Source organism: Pistacia vera, unplaced genomic scaffold (genome assembly GCF_008641045.1).
Source record: "Pistacia vera cultivar Batoury unplaced genomic scaffold, PisVer_v2 Contig88, whole genome shotgun sequence".
NCBI classification, from domain to species: domain Eukaryota; kingdom Viridiplantae; phylum Streptophyta; class Magnoliopsida; order Sapindales; family Anacardiaceae; genus Pistacia; species Pistacia vera.
In genome coordinates this window covers 101953-121304 of record NW_022196756.1, presented here as the reverse complement: position 1 = coordinate 121304, position 19352 = coordinate 101953, and the positions used below count along the sequence as shown (strand labels likewise).

General features: G+C 32.8%; 3 protein-coding genes across 3 annotated transcripts; 1 reads left to right on the top strand and 2 right to left on the bottom strand.

Annotated features, from left to right (window-relative positions):
* Positions 1-4531: 4531 nt before the first annotated feature.
* On the bottom strand, positions 4532-7338 carry LOC116119277. Its single transcript, XM_031405206.1, has 5 exons — positions 7049-7338; positions 5555-5669; positions 5307-5396; positions 5081-5179; positions 4532-4988 (listed from the first exon to the last, which is right to left on the bottom strand). The coding sequence occupies exons 1-5, from the start codon at positions 7114-7116 to the stop codon at positions 4887-4889; spliced, it is 474 nt and encodes a 157-aa protein (XP_031261066.1). The 5' UTR covers positions 7117-7338; the 3' UTR covers positions 4532-4886.
* A 3195-nt stretch (positions 7339-10533) lies between these two features.
* LOC116119265 (O-fucosyltransferase 31-like) lies at positions 10534-13263 on the bottom strand. The gene is made up of 4 exons (XM_031405196.1): positions 12780-13263; positions 11459-11521; positions 10752-10814; positions 10534-10650 (listed from the first exon to the last, which is right to left on the bottom strand). The coding sequence occupies exons 1-4, from the start codon at positions 12918-12920 to the stop codon at positions 10534-10536; spliced, it is 384 nt and encodes a 127-aa protein (XP_031261056.1). The 5' UTR covers positions 12921-13263.
* A 4075-nt stretch (positions 13264-17338) lies between these two features.
* Positions 17339-17800, top strand: LOC116119264. Its single transcript, XM_031405195.1, has one exon. It carries the CDS (start codon positions 17339-17341, stop codon positions 17798-17800), a length of 462 nt encoding a protein of 153 aa, XP_031261055.1.
* The last annotated feature ends 1552 nt before the right edge of the window (positions 17801-19352 follow it).

The window sequence follows — 19352 nt, the reverse complement described above, 5'->3', positions numbered from 1 at the left end:
TTCCATTTTTACAATTACAAAAGGTGTATAAATTAGCACTGTATAGATAAATACATAATAAGAAATACAGAAATCTTTTCCTCTTTTCTCTTCTCTCAGCATACTTTGACAGTATCAACATCCTGAACTGCTACTCTTTGCCTCTTCATATCAATTCCTAACAATGGAACCCAAGGCTTAAGTCTGGTTTTCTCCTACTTTGCTCAAAGGCTTACCTCTTGATTTTCTTCGAGTGAAGTCACTGTGGATCTTGTTTTCAGAAGTTCTAAATACTATGAATTGTTAAATTTGTTTTTACAAACAAAAAGAAAATGAAAATTAACAGTTAACTTACATGTTCATTTGGTTAAATGATTATAAATAATATTTTGAGTATATAATCTTATAAATATAAATACCAAATTAAATTAAAATGTTTAACTTATTTTAACATGAAAAGTATATACTTGAAATAAATAAATAAAATGTTGGTGTTTAGTTGACATAAAAAATTCCCCTTAACAAATGGACCTGCCCATTTTTTATGGATTGGCAAAAGGCCGGTAGTGATTGGAAGCTGGACTTTTGCGGGCTTAATCTGGGCTCTCTCCTAATCGGAACTTCCGTATGCTAAATATTTTATAACTTGTGTTATTTATGCTGAAAACATAATTTTAGGTATTCAAAATAAGAAATAATAATTAAAAAAAAAGGCGTCACAAATAATGAACTCAAATTAGGAGATTGAAGACTTCTTACGTCAAAATGAGCAAAAAGGAGAGGAACATTTATTAGCTTAGGAAATGAGATCTTTTATTTTTTGACGCTCTTGTTACAAAATTTCTTTTCTAATTCAACCACCAAAAGTAAAAGGAATAAATCTTCAATAATACAACTTTATATTGTCAACATCAAATCTTTCATATGATTAAAAACAGTTTCTTAAAAGTGATTATATGTAAAATCACATCTTTATTACGTTGACTTTTTATATCAACTTAATGTTTACGCATATAATTACTTCTAACTTTTATTGAAGTGATTGTTAGATGCTTTTTCTAAAACTTTTCAATAATTTTGCTTTAAATTAAAGCATTCCTTGTTGAAAAATAAATTTCTTAGCTAATTAAAATTATAGACAGATTTTATGTCTAAGAAAATATGCCAAAATGTTCCCTTTATAAAAAGGCAATATATATATATCATTTTGGACCATTCAATTGAGAAGAAACTTAGATTCGAATAAATCCAATTTGGATTTGTTCATAAATTTTCATTTAATGTTCTTTTTATTAAAGGTGCCCATAGAAAGCAACATTTTTATTTTCTATTTATTCCTTTCGTATTAATTTGTTTGTCTTTTCAGCCACCCACTCCACATTTTTTTGTTCCTTTTTATTTTATTATTATTATGTGATCTAAATTAATCTAGAAAAAAATTGGTATATACTGGGGGTAGTTGAGCCTTTAAACTTCCCTTTTTGTCATCTTCTAGATTATCTCTAGAAAAAAAATATATATATATTCACATCGTAAATTATTTGTTTCAAAATAATTAGGTTTAAATGCACTGAAAATAATTAAAATCACAAAATTTAAAGGAAATTAATTAGGAGANATAAAAATTAACAAAAAACACTCCCACAATGAAATTTTTAAAATTAACAAAAACACCCCCACAATAAAACTTTAAAAATTAACAAAAACACCCCCAAAAATGAAGTTGTCAACGACGATCAAATATGGCCGTCGTCAACAGCCAAAATCTAGTAGCCATCAACGGCCAAAACTTGGCTGTTGTCAATGGTAATCTAGTCGTCGACAATAGCCAAAATCTGGCCGCCGTCAACGGCCAAATATTTGGCCGAAAACAACAAAATCAACGCACAACCAGCCTGATCCGACTGATTATGCGTCGTTTCGATGCCAACGCCCAATGGTGGTTGCTAGTTGTGGTGCTTTAGCAATTTTTAAACTTTTATTGTGAAAGGTGTTTATCTAAATTAACAAATATAGGGGGTTAAAAAATCTAAATGTTTTGAATTGAATAGAATAAGATAATAGAAAACAAAGTTCCCACTCTTTTCATTTTCAATAGAAAAAATCTTATTTTATTTGAATTAATTTTAAGAATAATGATCCCAATAAGCAAACAAACATATATTCTGCTTTTTAACCTAAATAGAATAACAGAAAAATGATTCAAAATAGTGAAACAAAGGAATAGTTTTTGAAAAGCCGGTATATATAACATTGTTTTAAAAACCAGACCGGAGGGCAACCCGCACTGATGACCAGGTCACGGTTCAACCGGTCCAACCAGTTAGATTGGTGATGTCATCACACATTATGATGATGTCAACACATTTTTAAAAAAACTTTTTTTTTTAGATTTCTATTTTGTAATAAGACAATAGCAACTTAATTACTGTCCAATCCAACATGATTCAAAGTTCAAATTCAACAACAATTCAAAGTCCAAATCCAAACATAATGTTGTATTTACATATTAAATGTCAAAATACATACTAATTAATAACAAAACATTTGATGCAAGTGTTTTTTCTTTGATCCGTCTCCATGTTGATTGAGCTTCACACACTAGCATCAAAATTTATCACCATCATCATCATCATAACCATCACCACCATCTATGCATGTTGACAGACAAGTATCCACAGGCAAAATTTGTAATCCAAAAATGTAAAGGTCAAACAACAAAACTCATAATGAACAAACCAGTTGTAAGTTTCAAAAGTACTTTATGACTTAACTGGTATCACCTTATAAGCAAGCTTATTCCATTTTAGCTGTTCAAGATGGATACAGTTGGGAGTGAATGCTTTACTTTCTACATCATAAATTATTTTCAAATATTCAATTAACAACTAAATGCAACCCCAACATTATGAAATCAGTCTCATATTTAACAATATATAGATTATAATAATAATAAAAAAAACAATTAAGCCCCGTAACGGCACCTAACTAAGCGGAAGTTGAGCGTTGACTTAATCAGAAAGCTAAAAATCAATCTTTAACACTAATACCACAAATTAACAATCATACTTTCCAAAAAGAGAAAAACAAAAACAATTAGACTATACATAATATACGCATCAGTAAAACCAATGGTCATTCTCAGTTCTACAATCAAACAATGAAAACACAAACAAACCCTAGTCGTCTTGCATGCTTTACTAGAAGGATGAAATAAAAACCGCAGAGCAATATACATATATAGTAACATCCCTACACATATAACACAAAATGCCATTTGAATGTGTTAAAATAAATATTCCAGATATCAGTTGACAAATAATGCTACACTCATTTGATACCACATTATGTATTAATCATCAGAGGCATATATGATGCATAAAAATCAAAAGGATGAAGTACATGGTCCATAGACTGCTCGTTTGTTCACAGATCCTATATAGGACCTTCTGAATATTTGTAGGATGACATTGCTACAAAAATGAAATTGAAATTATTGATTATTGAAGCTGGATCGAAGAATGGCGTGTTTATTACCTGGATCGAAGAATGGAGCTGTCGCCGTCGATTTCCAGCGAGGAACGGAGCTGTCGTCGTCAATTTTCGGCGAGGGAGGAAGACATTGTCGTCGATTTTAGAGAGTTCAGATGCGATTTGGGTGGGATTTAAGAGAGAAGTCTTCGCAGAGAACAGACAACAAAGACGAAGCTGAAAAATTTTTGCAGAGAAGAGAGAAGAAGCTGAGAAATTTGTGTAAGAAACTGAGAAAGAGATGAACTGAACGCGATGAGAAGAAGGCTGCGCGTATTAGGTTTAGGGATTTTTAATTGGACCGGTTTATCAGTCGGTTCAGTTGGACCGGAGGTTCGCTGAAAATATCCGATTTTTTAACGGTTTAACACGATCCATTGCATTATAACAGTTTTAGGGTTGACTCGAACCGAACACGTGACCGGTTCCCGGTCAAGTCCGGCTTTTAAAACAATGATATAAAACTCTATTGTAAAATGAAGGCTTGTAATACTTTTTTAGATTTATCTGCTTGGACGTCTTAATTTGTTCATCTTTTAATTTGCATTACTCGACAGCATTTTTACACTTCCACAAGTTTATGATTCATCTCTCTTTATTTTCCCATTGTAATCGCAAATAAATTTCCAACTTCAATAACATACTCTAGATTTCAATCTACTTTAATTTGCTTAAAGTCTCCAAAGATGGTAAATAAAATAATAATTATTGATGTTTATAGCTATATGCTTAATGTAATTATCTACTTTAGGAAAAAGCAATTTCAGAGCTTTAAATTGCTAATAAATTAGTAAAAAAAACTTAAGCAAATATCAATGTAATAAAAATAAGCATTTGCCATAGAATCATCTTTTAAACAGAATCAGTATGAGCTTCACCTGTCATGTACAGACCTCGAAGAATCTCGATCAGTAAACTTACTCTTTAGTTTTTAGAGATACCAGCCTGGATGGTGTTTTGAACATTTTTGGATCTTCACTTCATGATTATGAGTTATGACTCCTTAAAAACACACACAAGCTTTAAAGGCTTCGAGACTTACTAACAAAATGTCTAAGATCTTAATCTACAAATAAAAAGCATGGCAGTTTATCATCCATGATCAGCGAAAATTGCAGTATGAAATCCTAATTGTGCTAAGAGCAATGAAATATGTTGCTATCCATTCACTTTCCAAAATGACAATATACCCTGTGAGCAGGGACTGTCAGCATAACAATCTCTAGAAAAGGAAAAGAATATAAAAATTTTGGGTCCTTGACTTGAAAAAACTCCAAAAAACAGTATCTGATGCTGCATTGACAGTGGTAACCCCAAGTTCTTGGGCATGCCCGAAAGAACAATCCCAACAGTGGAAAATAGCTTCTCTGGTGTACCTAACCTGTTTTTGCTTTCGGAGTCTTCTTCTTGAGTTGCCTCCTAGGAATTAAGTTCTTCATTCCTATGAAGAAAAGCAATGCACCAAAAAGTGCAATGTTCTGCCAGAAATACAAAAAATGAATTTAACATTCCAAAAAGTTGAATGCACAGAGATGCTGAAAAACACCATAAATTTGAATTTCATACAAACCTGCAAGAATTCATTTAAGAGAGGAACAAATTCAGGGTCCATCGGACCATAGTTGTAGAAATCAAACAGAAGTGGGGTGATAAGCACCAAGTGGACAAGCTGCAAAAATAGGGGACATTAGAGTTTGTTGACTGTTGGAAACAGCAGTAGTTACAAGGTGAAGTTCAGTTGTAACTTCATGTTCGGAGGTAATTAATTAGTGAACCAAAAGGAAGAAAATTCTCACCAGGAGAAAAGCTCCAAAGGTGTTGCCAATTACAAATAAAATACCTCCAATTCCTTTCAGAAAGATAGTAGTTGCAACAATATGTCTAACCTGTAAAAAATTACTTCTGAATCAGTTAAGCAAATTAACACAAAACAAGATGACATCAAGATCTAACTGGTCCTGCAGATTTAGAAAACCAGAAAAGTTGAATGTCAAAAAAATAAAAATTTGAAATTTAAAAAAAAAATGGGAGGAAAAATACTTACTTCTATATCAGGTATTCCTAACCCTAATGTTGAGGATAGGTGCTTCCTAGCAACGGCAAGTTTGGGTATCAACTCCTTTGCCGCAGGCCCACCATCAACCCCAAAATCATTAAACCTAAAACATGAGCATTTGTTGTAAGTTTTGAAAACGCAACATTAATATAGTGTACCCATCTCAGTAAGAAAGCTGTGCAAGAGTAAATCAACTGGAGATTGGCTTATCAAATGGAAACACCATTATATACTTGTACCACCCAACATTCATGTCAACAAGAAAAAAAAAGGGGAAAACCAAAAGTCCTCAAGCAAGGCAAAGTGTCATGCAATTTGAGACAAAAAATAGCATTATTTTCTTCTTTAAATTAAAGAATGTAAATCTACAGTTTTGCAGATAAAAAAAGTTAAATAAAAAATTTAGAAAATCAGAGAAGATTATCAAAGGGAATGTTTAAAAATAATAATAACCTCATCTATATCAGTAACTGGAATAAATTCCATATTCAGAGATCCATTACATGAAAATTCTGTCATTTTACAATCATTTTAAATCTAAAATCTTCCCATAATTCTATTGAATATGGAATAGATGGATCTCAAAAGACGATTCCCAACTAGAGCATTACAATCAAGGCAACAATCCAAAAAGCCAACTACAGTTGGATCATTATTCTTATTCTTCAAAAATGCTAATTGTCGAAAATTGCATACTTCAAACAATGAAGCAGGACTTTATCAGCTAAAAATTGTTGAATGGTACAAAGACAGCCCTAGTCAGAGGAATTTAGCCAACAAGAGCAACGTCCAAAGTTATATTGCAACAAGGTTGTAAGATATATATCATACCAATTCCATTTCCACTAGCCATGAAAGAATGTATTCCACATACAACTATTGATAACCAGCAACTATTACACGTGATATGCATTATAATAACACACAATTTCTCAGGATTCCTTTCACATTAAAGCTAAAGGAAGTGGATTCATCCATCAAGAAACTAATAAAATAATTCGGATAACTTTCCAAGTTCCAGCTTCACTACCTTGATAAGTAAATCTCAACCACCTTAACGTTAAAACGCACGGTTTCATAACAGTCACCGACCGTTAATTCCAAATATTTTACCAGTTTCACAATCACCGAGAACTTATGTAAATATTCAAATTATATCACAAAAATTAACAATTACCTCCCATATTTTATTTTTTTACCATCGCTAACTTAAACACTTCAATACTTCACCCAAAAAATTAAAAAAAAAAATTGTTTCACTGAATTTAAAATTCTCAGCAAGCACAACCCGCCAATCAAACAAAGGATTAATCAACACAAAAACAAATATCACAAAATCATATAACAAGACCAAACACTTAGCAGATCTAACATATTAAAACAATTAGAAAACGATTGCGAATTAAAAACATTACAAGTAGTTCATACTTGAGTAGATCTAAATAAAGAAAAGCACAAGAGAGAGAGAGAGAGAGAGCTTACATTTGCCAGGCGGAGAGAATGAAGAGAGAAGCGAAAAGGACTCGTCCGAGGAACGAAAAGAAACCCATTTGCGTCGTTTTTCACGGCAGAAAGTAAAGAGTGAATCTCGGGTCGGGTTTCTTTGTTCTCCTCGAAAGAGAGAACTGAGAAGTCAAGATTTAAATGGAGTTTCTTGTTTCCGGTTAAGTGTTCGGGGTTGGGTAGGGGATGTCTTAAATCGGTCATTTAATATAAAATATTACAGTCTTAAAGAGACGAGAGAGAACATAACTAGTTTAGATGGACACGCAATTAGCTGATAGTTTTTAAGGATATTCTTATTGCTGTGAACTTATTATTAGGTTTAGATTATTCTTTTTCTGTAACGCTGACGCATACAAATATATGAAGTGATTTAGTCAACCCCAGTATATTTCATGAAAAAACAAAGAGCACCCAATAGGATGAGTTTTGGGAAAACAAATATACTGGGGTCTGTTTGGTTCATTCTTCTATAATTTTTAGAATAGTTTTTAAAAAAAATTAAATTAGACGTGTATTACGATGTAGAATTTAAAAATTAATAAAAATATCCCTTATGTTTATTTATTTACTAAATATCCCTATAATAAAATATTAAAAATTAACAAAAATACCCCTAATCCATCCATTAAATACGAACAGCCGGCCATCATTGCCAGAGAGTGGCCAGAGTGTTTTTGCAATTTCTAAAAAAAATATTTAGGGGTGTTTAGTTAAATTAATAAATTTAGGAGGTTTAAAAGAAATTGAAAAATGTAGAATAATATTTTGGAAATAATGATATTTTACTGTTTAACTTTTTTAGAATACTAATAATAGTATTTCGAAAAACGAACCAAACGACTTTCAATAGTTTTAAAGCATGATAAAACACAACTTCAACAGTAATTTATTTAATTTAACTTGCATTTTCCTTTATTTTATTATCATATAATTAGAGTTTTTTTACTTGTTATATATAACTTGTAAAAATGCTTAATATATAATTATAAGTAGAGTGATATTTTATTTAGAGTGAATAGTACAAATGCATATACAACTTACCTAAAGGTGACACGTTTTAAAGTTATTGGAAAATGGTCTGTATTATACTTATATATCACATTTGTAAGTCATTATAATGAACTAATAATCATTAACAATATTTTTTTAAAAATTATCATAGTTTATTTTCATAATAAAACTCTTATTAATAATCAAATGCTATTGAATACATTCCTAAGTTTGCTTCTAAGGTTGATAACATTATTATATATATATTAGCTATCATGTTTTAGTCTAATAATTAGTTGTCACGAACTTTGAATTCTACAAATATATTCTGTTGAACGAATCTTAAAATAAAGAAAATTAAATTAAAGATGTATGTGCATATGTCACTACTTGATTGATTAGGTTTTTAACAACTCTACTTAATTATGTGTTAAAATTAAATTTAAAGACCCTTTGGATTTCCAAAACAACCATTGATAGACAATTTATTCAGATAAAATTTATTATGAAAAATAAAGACAGAGGTTATTTGGAGTTAACTACTTTTTCGACACAAGGTTTGCCTTAATGACACATTTTTACCCAAAAAATTTTTAAAATACTACTTTTCTACTCAAAGTTAATATTCTGTTACTATCCAAAGCCAATTCCGACGATGCAAATTCTCTCTGTCATCACCATTTGAACTTCCAGTCTCCTCTCTACAAAACCTTTTTCACTTCGGTACCTGATTTCTTACTGATTGTCAACCACTACAAAGTTAGGGTTTCTTGTTTTTAACTGATTTCTAGCTGGTTCCAGCCTGGCAGCCTCTACTCTTACCCTAGCTCTTGGTAACTCACTGAATACCGGCTGAGAAAGTGAAATGTAGTTTGAATATTAACAGAATATAAACTATGGGTGGAAAAGTGGTATTTTTAAACTTTCTAGGTGAGAGATACCATTAAGGCAAACCTTGGGTAGGAAAATGTCGTTTACTCGGTTATTTAATCGACATAAAGCAGGCGATTTAGTCAGACCATTGCAAATATTGACTTATTCAATTGCTCATTAATAAATAAATAAATACGTAAATTATTGTTGAGCAGCATCTCATTGATCTGCTTTAATGTTTGTGTTATGCTATGCAGATTTATGTGAGTTGTTGTCTTCACGTGATACCGCATCAATTTATCAACAAATGAGCTGTTATACCTCTCTGGCTCTCTCACCATTTTTGTTTATATTGATATAAATTACACGCCTTTTCTAGTCCCAACCTTTCAAAAAGTAACAGTTTAGTCCTATTACTTGAATTAAGTTGAAGGTTGGAGTTTAGAAAGACACATATATCCCCACAATGCCTTGTATATATATATGAATGAATAGATTTATGATAAGAATATTATTTGATTTATCGTTGTTGATACAAAAACTCGTATCAATCAGTATGATCCAATTAACCTTGGTAGAATTGGAACAAGTGTGTGCGTGACTTAATGTAAATCAGCGATGATAATGTAAAAGTGCGGTAAAGTAAAGAACACAAACAATTTTTAAAGTGGTTCGGTAAGTTTCAGACTCAAGCCTACGTCCACTGTTTTCTTATTTGCTTTAGAGAGCTTACAAATAATGTAAATTGCCTAAAAATATTTGCTAACCCCACTCTCATAGTTTGGGGGGGTATTTATACAAGTTTTGATAAAAAGAAAGAGAGATAAATTTGGGATTGCGATTAGACTTGATATGCAATCCCGTGATCTTCGTGATTGAGCGTTGAGATTGCGTTGCCAACAGTGTTTATCTTATTCCTTCCGAAATATCCGAGATTGAAGCTTATCTTTAATTATGTCGAACAGATGTTAGACTTGGTCACTGTGACGAGCTTCAACTAGATCGAGCTTACTTTGAATCATACTAATTCTGGGTCGACTTGATTCAGAGTCAAATTACCTCTTTGCGAGCTTCAGAGATCTGAGAGCTTTCTAGCAAAATGTAATGAAAAATGTGATAAAGTATTCTAAGGTGTTGATACCAAAACTCGTACCAACCAGAGAGATCCGATTGATATTGACGGAATCGAAACCGATGTGTGTATGATTTAATGTAAATCAGCAATGTAATAAAAAATGGAATAAAGTAAAGAACACAAACAATTTTTAAAGTGGTTCGGCAAGTTAAAACTTAAGCCTACGTCTACTATTCTTTTATTGTTTTAGAGAGCTTACGAGAAAAATAAATAGAATGCCTATAACAAATTACTAACCCACCCCATAAAACAAGTTTTGATGGGGTTTATATAACACCCATTTACATGATATACTTGAAGTAAGATTCAAATATGTAAGATTATGAAGTTGCATGATCTTCAACCACTTTAGTTGGAATCTAAGTCAATCTAAATATTTTCCTTTCAAACTGAGCCAATATAAATATCTTCTCTCATAATAGGGAATTATCCTCTATGGATTCCCTGCACAATATATATATATTCAAACCATTGTTAGTTNGATTTCTTCAAACTTACAAGGGGCTTTTGCAGATTCAACACATGGTCTCCATCCTTGATCAGCCAAAGGAACCCAAAGATCAGATTGCTTTCCAGTTGCCTGAAAGAGATGCACAAAGGGAACCAAAGAAGGGATTTTTTCAAGTGAAAACATAAAATTATGAGGAAAAAATAGACGCCACTTGAAAGACTTTGACTTACATATTCACGCTGCAAAGCACTCTTGAACAAAGGTAAGTGCCTTGGCTTTGGAGCATTTGGATCCTGCACAATAATACCTTTTCACTAAAGCAGTACAACTACCCAGAAACAGTAAACTTCATAGATATGGTACCAAACCAACATAGAATAGTTACAGGCACGTTCTGATGTACATGAATATGTGCATTATTTTGAAAAGCACATGCCACATCAGAGAGCACAGAAGTGGCATACAGACCAATTGGAAGGTGAATATTACTTCATTGTATTGAACAACCCAACAATAAAACGCATTAGCTTGGTAAGTTCTGTACATCCATATGCTTTCCAGGAATTACAAAGTGAAATGTTTTGTGATGCATATGTTCAGAGCAAAAATACTACCCCAAATAACTTTGCCGTCTCTTGCACCCATGGAGCAAGGGTCCACCTCCACTCTAACTCACTTATATGCAGAGACTTCCAGATGTCATTTGGGTTTGTGCAGGAAAACTAGCTTCCAAGATGATACAATCTTGAGTGCCATCGTTACCATCATACAAGTTATCTTTGTCCATGTTTTATAGCTGTCTCATGCATACTGACTTATTCATGAACAACACTCCTATACTAGTATAGCATGAAGAAATCAATCAGATGGAAACATATGATTGCATCGTTACTAAACAACACTCCTAGACACATCTGCTCAGTAGACTGCCACTCACTTTTTGCAGCTGCAAAGCACTCTTGAGTAGAGGTAAGTGCCTAGGTTTTGGAGCATTCCATTCCTGCATAAAACAACCAATTTATCAAATAAAGTAGCATGACTTTGGATATCAGAGAGTAATAAATGGAAATGTGCATATCGTTATACATGAAATGAGCAATCATTGTTCCACAACATATTTATCTTATTAAATACAAATGTACACAAGTTCTCCAAGGAAGAAAAAGCTAAATAATTTCTGATTCTAATGCTAAGCACAAAAACAAGAACCACATTATCGTCTTTTTCCTGACACGGATCTTTTTCAAGGAACTTTCAAATGTAAATTAAATTTTTTCTAGGAAAACAGCTTGCAGGATTTATGGTGTTGGGTCATTATCGTTTTGATGCAAGGATTAAAGATAAACAAATTGAGATGTCAATGCTCAGAGCAAAGATACCTCCCAAAATGACTTTATTCTCTTTTATAACCATTGGAGCAAGGATCCAATTTAACTTGAGTCTTATTCAGGGTGTTCCAGATGTAAGTCATGCTTCTTGTGGGGAAAATAGCTTCCAAGGTATTTTGTCGGCACTTCATAGCCTTCTTAGTTAATTGTTGCTAGACTTATTTGATATATTAAAAAAAAAAAAAAAAAAAAAACCATTCCAAACCACAGTTAGCATAACCATTTAAGATCACTGCAATAGCAGTCATTCAACCATTCTACCAAGTTTCCCTCTTTAGGTATCTATCTCATCTTTTCCTGCCTTCTAATTTCCAGGAGAACATAAGAACACGAAAGATCTTGTATGATCCATAAACCAACTCAAAACCCCAAAATGCGTCACATGAGGAGCCCTGCAGACAACAATAAGCCACACTTTTCATGCAACATCTCATCAAAGAATGGTGTCAAGAGACCCCAGTCAAGTAAAGTCGAACAATTCAACTTACCAAACCCACACAGTAACCAATCAACGAAATCCAATTTGTCATAAATATAACAAAACCTCATCTCAACTTGTCCCACACTATGACTAAATTTACACCCAGCAAGTAAAAAGCTCAACTCTCCCCAATCATATGTGTTGACAATTGACACTAATCCCTTTTGTGTATTTCAAGTAACCATCCATACTTTTAACCTAAGAGTTCCACTTTCATTCCATCACTTAACTAGATATTGGACCGTAATTTCTATCATATAAGAAGAAACAAAAAGTAAACGAGATAATATTTCCCCAAACTTTAATAGGCTAAAGTAACATTAAAAAAAATACCCATTTCGCATTAGAAAAAATAAGAAGCAAATATAGAGAAAGGAAAGAAAGCATACCGAGAACATAGAAGGGGAAGCATGGCTTAATGGACTGAACAAACTAGGCAATAAAACTGGAAAAAGAAGCACAAAAAGCCCCGCAAGAGCTCCTCCTCTTTGAGTCTGATAACCATAAGAACTCTTGTAGTGAAACTTCATTGTCACAACCTCAACCTCAGATCTCAGACCGTGTCAAAACACAAAATATACCCAAGAAAATTGAGGTTTTAAGGGTAGAGAAAAGTAACAGCCAAAATAATCACATGTATCAAACAGACTCTCACTCTCTCTCTCTCTCTCTCTCTCTCCACCATCATTTCCAACTCTCTTTGTGTCACTGTTACAAGGCATCCAGTACACTTGTGAAACTGCAGTTGGCCCCTTAATTGCACTTAATTATTTCACTTCAAAAAGGGGCCCAGATGGAAAAAACAAGAGCTTAAAGATTGTGTAAGTTAACCTTGGAATTATAATCGCATAAAAAAACCGGTAATGAAGTTGTCTTGTGTTGTTGTTTTTGCCCACATGCTTTTAAAAAGTCTTTCAGGTTAATTTTTTTGGTAAAGTTGAGAGCTTAACTTGAATTGTGCCGTTGGGTATTTGCGTGTTCCTGTTTTCATTAAAGTTTTTAACTTTTCTCTGAGCACCGACAGTCACAGTAACTTGAAATTATAGAGAGAGAGTATGGACCATATCTCTATGAACAAGAATCAAAGTCGGTGGATGGATTGTGATGTGGATAGCCATGGATGCCCGAAATCTCGGATTCGATCCGCCCCATATTATTACATTAATGCTTTGGATTCGGATATTATTTTGATATATCTTCACAAGGTTATAGATAGAAACTGTATTTGGACATGAAATAAGTAATTACCCTTTGAACTTAGAATGATTAGAGATGTGAATTTTCCAAGCGAGGACGGCCTCATTTGTTCCTGTGTTGTTTGCAATTTTTAATATGTGATTATAATGAATTTGGTTGCGTTTTTAATTAAATTATATACCTAAAATGTGTTTGTATGGTAAACTTTATATGAAAAATGTATCAACATGTGATTATCGATGGATATTTAAGACTGCGTTTGTTTAAGTTTTTAAACCCTATCATATCCAATCCAATAATATATATATATAATTTTTTAATATTGATTATTCAATTCAAAATCCATTTTTATTTAATTCAATTCAAAACATTTAACAATTATTTTTCTCATCAACAAAAACACCCCCACACCCTCAACTATTGCTAACCGACAGACCATATGTTAAAGTGTTTTTGTTAATTTATAAATTTTTATTGTGGATATGTTTAGTTAAATTAACAAATATAAGAGATTAAAAAAATAATCTAAATATTTTCAAAACAGTATCAAAAGAATCCTACCCTACTTGGTTAAATAATATAATACTATTATAAAAACTTAAACAAAATCAGTCTAAATATTCCTTAATCTTTAATGTAATTATTAACTTCATTTTTTATGTTGATTGTTAATTCCTATTTTCTTTTATATTTGGGAATCGGATCCATGTGGGGATTACATTCACCTTTAAGGTTCTATTCAATTTGAGGGTGGGGTTGGGGATGGCAATCTTTATCATCCCTAAACATGATATGATACTTTATATTAACCAAATTTTGTTGCATTAATTTTTTCTAAATGATTATACATTTCAGATATATTTGAATATTTGATATATTAAAGGCGTTTATTTCGTATATATGGGACACAAGTAAACATCATTCATTATTGATTAATCATCGTAATGCAAAACTTTTAACAAAACACGTGACCTGTCTAATATTAGATGTTGACTTGTTATATGCTGCAATGTTAATGTTATGAAATTAATGTTCATTCTTTTAAATGTGATACCCATTTTCACTTTGAGTTATGAAATTGTAGCCTTGTTTATTATACCATCCTAAATTATTATTCTGTTATCCTGTTTGCATTACAAAATATGATATGTATTTGTTTATTTATTGGGTTAATCCAATCTGAAAATTAATCCAACTCAAATAAAATTTTTTATCTAAAATGAAAAAAAAGTCAGACTTATTTTCAGATTATCTAACTCTATTCAAACGAAAACATTTTTCTTTCTCTCATTCTCATGTTTCTCTCATTCCAATTTGAAAATTAATCAACTCAAGACCACCACTGCTGGCCAACATGGCTTAAACGACACATGACCAACCAGATTTAGTCAGTCGTGTGCCGATTAATTGGAAACGGCTATATCGACTCACAATCGGCTAGATCCAACCGATCATGCATCATTCTGACAACCTTCAACTACCATTCGGTGGTGGCAGCCGACGACCAACTGTCCTTTTGGGTGGCAGGGTGCTTTAGTTAATTTTTAAACTTTTATTGTAGGGTGTTTAGCTAAATAAACAAATGTAGTGGGTTAAAAAATAATCTAAATATTTTCGTAAAATGTATCAAACACTATTTTATCTTAAAAACCTTTTTAAAAAAATTTATCAAACAACTATCCAACATTTTATCTAACTTTGATATAATTTTCAGATATTTTACTAAACACATTTTTATATTTAAATATAATTCGATTCGATTTTGTTCAACTCAATTCAACTTAAAACACTGATTAGGAATAACGTTTTTCAAAAAGTGTAACAAACAAGCCTGTAAATTCTGAAAAGAACATCGAGGGATTAAGATTCTACGATTAATGCCAACAATATCATAATTCAAGACATACACTTTATTCAACTAAATAGTCATAAAGATTACTTTAATAAACAAAAGAGAAGTGCTTTTGCATTCTTTTTTTGAGCTGGATTCTACATAGTTTAAGGTTAAAGGTTAATAGGTTGAGGGTGCTTTATATTTTATAATGCCAAAAGTTTATGCTTCCTGATGATTTACATAAATAAATATTAATATATATTTTTTAAACTCGAATGATTTATTATTATTATAAACAAAAACTAGTTTATGTGATTGGCATTTTAATAGGTGATGGACCTTGAAAGATAGATCCAGCCCATACATCTTTAAGTATAAATGGGCCTAAACCTCGCTGCACTTTAACTACTATTTTATAGGCCTTTGTCTAGTCTTATCCATTTCCTTATTCTTTCTTATTTTGAATAATGAATGAATGGATTCTAGTAATTAATGCTCCATTAATATTTTTTATGATTAATTAAATCATTAAGTTTACATTTAATTTATTCCTCTTTATAAACACTCACTTATCTTTACATAAACCCTAAATTGGTTATATTATTAATTCAAACTATATTTTGATAGTTTTGAAACTAAAAGAGAGTTTTATAATGGAGAATTAAGTTTTGAAAGGTGATACATTAGGTTTTTAACAGCATTACAAAATTATTAAGTTTTTAAAAGCTTCTTAAACTTTTTTAATTTAATTTTTTTATTTTACAATTACTTAATTTAATGTAGGTTGACTCGATTTTTATAATGCGCTTAAATTCTTTCAAATTCTCAATTTAACTAAAATAATGTTTTGAGATTAATTATAATTGGCCGAGAATAACAAAAAGTGGAGATGTAGCTAGGTTTTGAAAATTAGAATAGATGAAGAACATTCTTGAAATTTAGGGAGTGTTATAAGAATATAATTTGTTTTTAAAACTTTTAAATGGATATATATATATATATATGGGGCTTCTTTAGTTAATGGGGAGCAAATAAAATCACTCTTTAAGAAATTGAAGACTATTTTGGAGGAGATGGTGGCCAATTAATGCACTTTCAGTTACATTTTAGAATTGTGTATCTCTCAAAAATATTAATATTAAGTTATCTCAACTAGTAATTTACACTCAAAAATTAGGTTACCATATTCTAGATTACTATAACTATTATTTTTTTTTTTTTTGTGACCAAGGATGTCTGAATCAGTTTGTGCGTACCTCAACTAATCTCCTAGAACTTTGAAGTTGACAGTTGGATAAATCCTCTTAAATGATCCACTTGTACAATTACATTTACCTTTTATTAATCAATAGTAAACTCACTATTTTAATTTAATTATTGTTTATATTGGAAGTTCGACTAGGGATGGCAACCTGGAAAAACCTGCTCTCATCAAATGAGGATTACTCAAAAAATTTTGGGTTTGGGGTGGGGGTGGGAAAGGTTTTTGTCCCAGATATCGAGGACGGGTACCGGGGTGAGTAGAGTTGTCTACACGCGAAAACTCATACCCGTACCTATCCTTAGTTAATAATTTATTAATAGATTAATAATTTTCATTTAGTTAATTGAATAGATGTTATATACATATGACTTCTATAAGTTTTTCATCATTTATATACCAAAATTGGAAGAAACGGTTATAAATATATTGAATAATTGTTTAACATAAATGTTGGGTATGGTTTTTTAATTTAAATAATATTAGTTTCTAATAACAAAGTTTAAAATTGTTTTTTTTTCCTTTCATGTTACAATGACCCATAATTAGTCCAAAAACTTTCCAATAATAATAAAATACACCTCGGGGTTCTAATTTTTGGAGAGTTTGCATCCCTCCCTTGGAACACAAGTTGGAGCTGGCGAAAGCTCCTCAATATGAGCGAGAGTCTCAAAAAGCATGTTGTGGTCAGAGTAGGAGATGGGAAGTCAACATCCCTTTGGCATGATACGTGGCACCCCCTTCGCCCCTTGCATGATATTATTGCTTCTAGAATTGTTTATGAATCTAGATTGAGCCATCAAGCCAAGGTGAGTGACGTTGTTGTGGAGGGGCAGTGGACGTGGCCGACAACTATCCAGAAGGCTTTCCCCCAGGTTGTTAACCAAGCCGCAATTATTCCTTCAAACCTGCCTCAAGATGTGGTTGTATGGAGATCTTCAGATGATAGGAATGTGAGGTTCTATTCTCGGCAGGCTTGGCTTGACATTGCGCCTGCTAGTAATTCGGTTCCATGGAGTTCAATTGTGTGCATTGGCACATCCATTCCAAGGCATTCATTTATCCTTTGGCTAGCAATTCGGCAAAAGCTTCTTACCCAAGATAAAATGCAATTCTAAATGAACCCAACTGAGCTTTGGTGTGTCTTTTGTGATGAACAACCACCTGACTCCCATGACCACTTGTTCTTCGCTTGCTCTTTTACTAATCTCCTCTAGAAAAAGGTTCAAGCCAAGGGAAGATTTCATTGCCAATATAATGGTTGGCAGAACATTGTTGAGTACTGTGTTGGGAAATTTAAAGGGAAAGGTCTGTGGGCTATATTCCTCGTCTTTTGTTTGGGGCTGTGGTTTATTGTATATGGCAAGAGAGAAATCTGCGTTTATTCAACAGTAAGCGTAGGACCCAAGATTGTGTGGAACAGTATTTGATAGAGGAAGTTGGGCTTAGACTCCACAACTGTAAAGTTTAAAAATATTGTTGCGGTGATTAAGGTGGTGGACATGTGGGATCTTCCCCATAGTTGTATTGGGAGTGGGCACAGAAATTTAGATTAATGATTATGGCAAACAAGGAAGTCCATTCTTTGTTTGGCTTTACAGCAAGAGAAAATGGCATTTTTCATGATCTGGAGTAGGTGGGCTCTAGTTTGAGTGATTTTGTGGATGCATGGGGTTTCCTTCGATAAGGGTGGTGGTACTGATAGACTCTCCTTATGCCTCCTTGGTTGGTGTTTCACAGCCCCTATAGGGTCTATAATTGAGCTGGTGTTGGGCTGGTCTATTCTAGTTGAATCTATCATTGTTTTTTTGGAGCCCCACTTTCAAACTATATAGGCTATGGACCTTGGAGGGAGACTAAAGACGTAAGGAATTTTTTTAAGGCTTCTACTGTGAAGGGTGGGCAGTAGGTCCCAAAATTCTTTCTAACATTTTTTTGCGTGCAGGTCTTATTTTGGGTAGGTGGCCATGCAATGCATCTAACAACATCTTGGCCATACGAACTTATGCTTTGTGTGGCTTTTTCCCTGAGCAGTGGTTTCCTTGGATAGATTGTGTTTATGTGGAGGAGTTCTTCAATTCTTATTCTCCAGGTTGTAAAAGAGTGGAAAGGAGATTTATCTTTACTTATGAGAGCTGGTTTGTTTCCAAGAGTGCAAGGCCTCTTACATGGAGTGTTTACTGCTATGGGATGCTTTCTGTTCGAACCTGGGTTTATTAGGAGTCTTTCTTTTCTTATGATGGGGCCTCGTTGATGACCTTATTCTCTCATTTTAAATGGCCCCATCTGGTTGTGTTTAAGTGGGATGGTGACGCTATTGGGTATGGGTTGGGATTATAGTGTAGATGCTGCCCCATTGTGAATCTTTCTTTGTTGGGCCACAGGAGACCGGGCCTCGCCTCTGGATTTATAAGGACTCCTCAGATGGGCTTGTTTTTAGCGTCTTGGATCAACCCGTTGTATCTTAAGATTTTGGGCCCGTTTGGGCCTGTCTCCTTGGACTCAAATTTTAGTCCACTGTAATGTTTGGGCTAAGGGTGAAAACCGAGCCGATCGGCTCGAGCTCGGCTCAGCTCGGCTTTGGCTCGAATTCAACTTGGCATTAGTCGAGTTGAGTAGCTAAATTAATCCCACAAGTCAAGTTCGATCACTGTACGAAAAGCTCGAAAA

What these genes read in the sequence shown, in the direction of transcription:
- LOC116119264 (XM_031405195.1), top strand. Translation starts at nt 17,339, where the DNA reads ATGAGCGAGAGTCTCAAAAAGCATGTTGTGGTCAGAGTAGGAGATGGG.
- LOC116119277 (XM_031405206.1), bottom strand. Translation starts at nt 7,116, where the DNA reads ATGGGTTTCTTTTCGTTCCTCGGACGAGTCCTTTTCGCTTCTCTCTTC. An exon ending in CCTTTGGAGCTTTTCTCCTG is followed by an intron (nt 5,180 to 5,306) that starts GTGAGAATTTTC and finishes CTATTTTTGCAG; the next exon opens with CTTGTCCACTTGGTGCTTAT. An exon ending in TCTTAAATGAATTCTTGCAG is followed by an intron (nt 4,989 to 5,080) that starts GTTTGTATGAAA and finishes TATTTCTGGCAG; the next exon opens with AACATTGCACTTTTTGGTGC.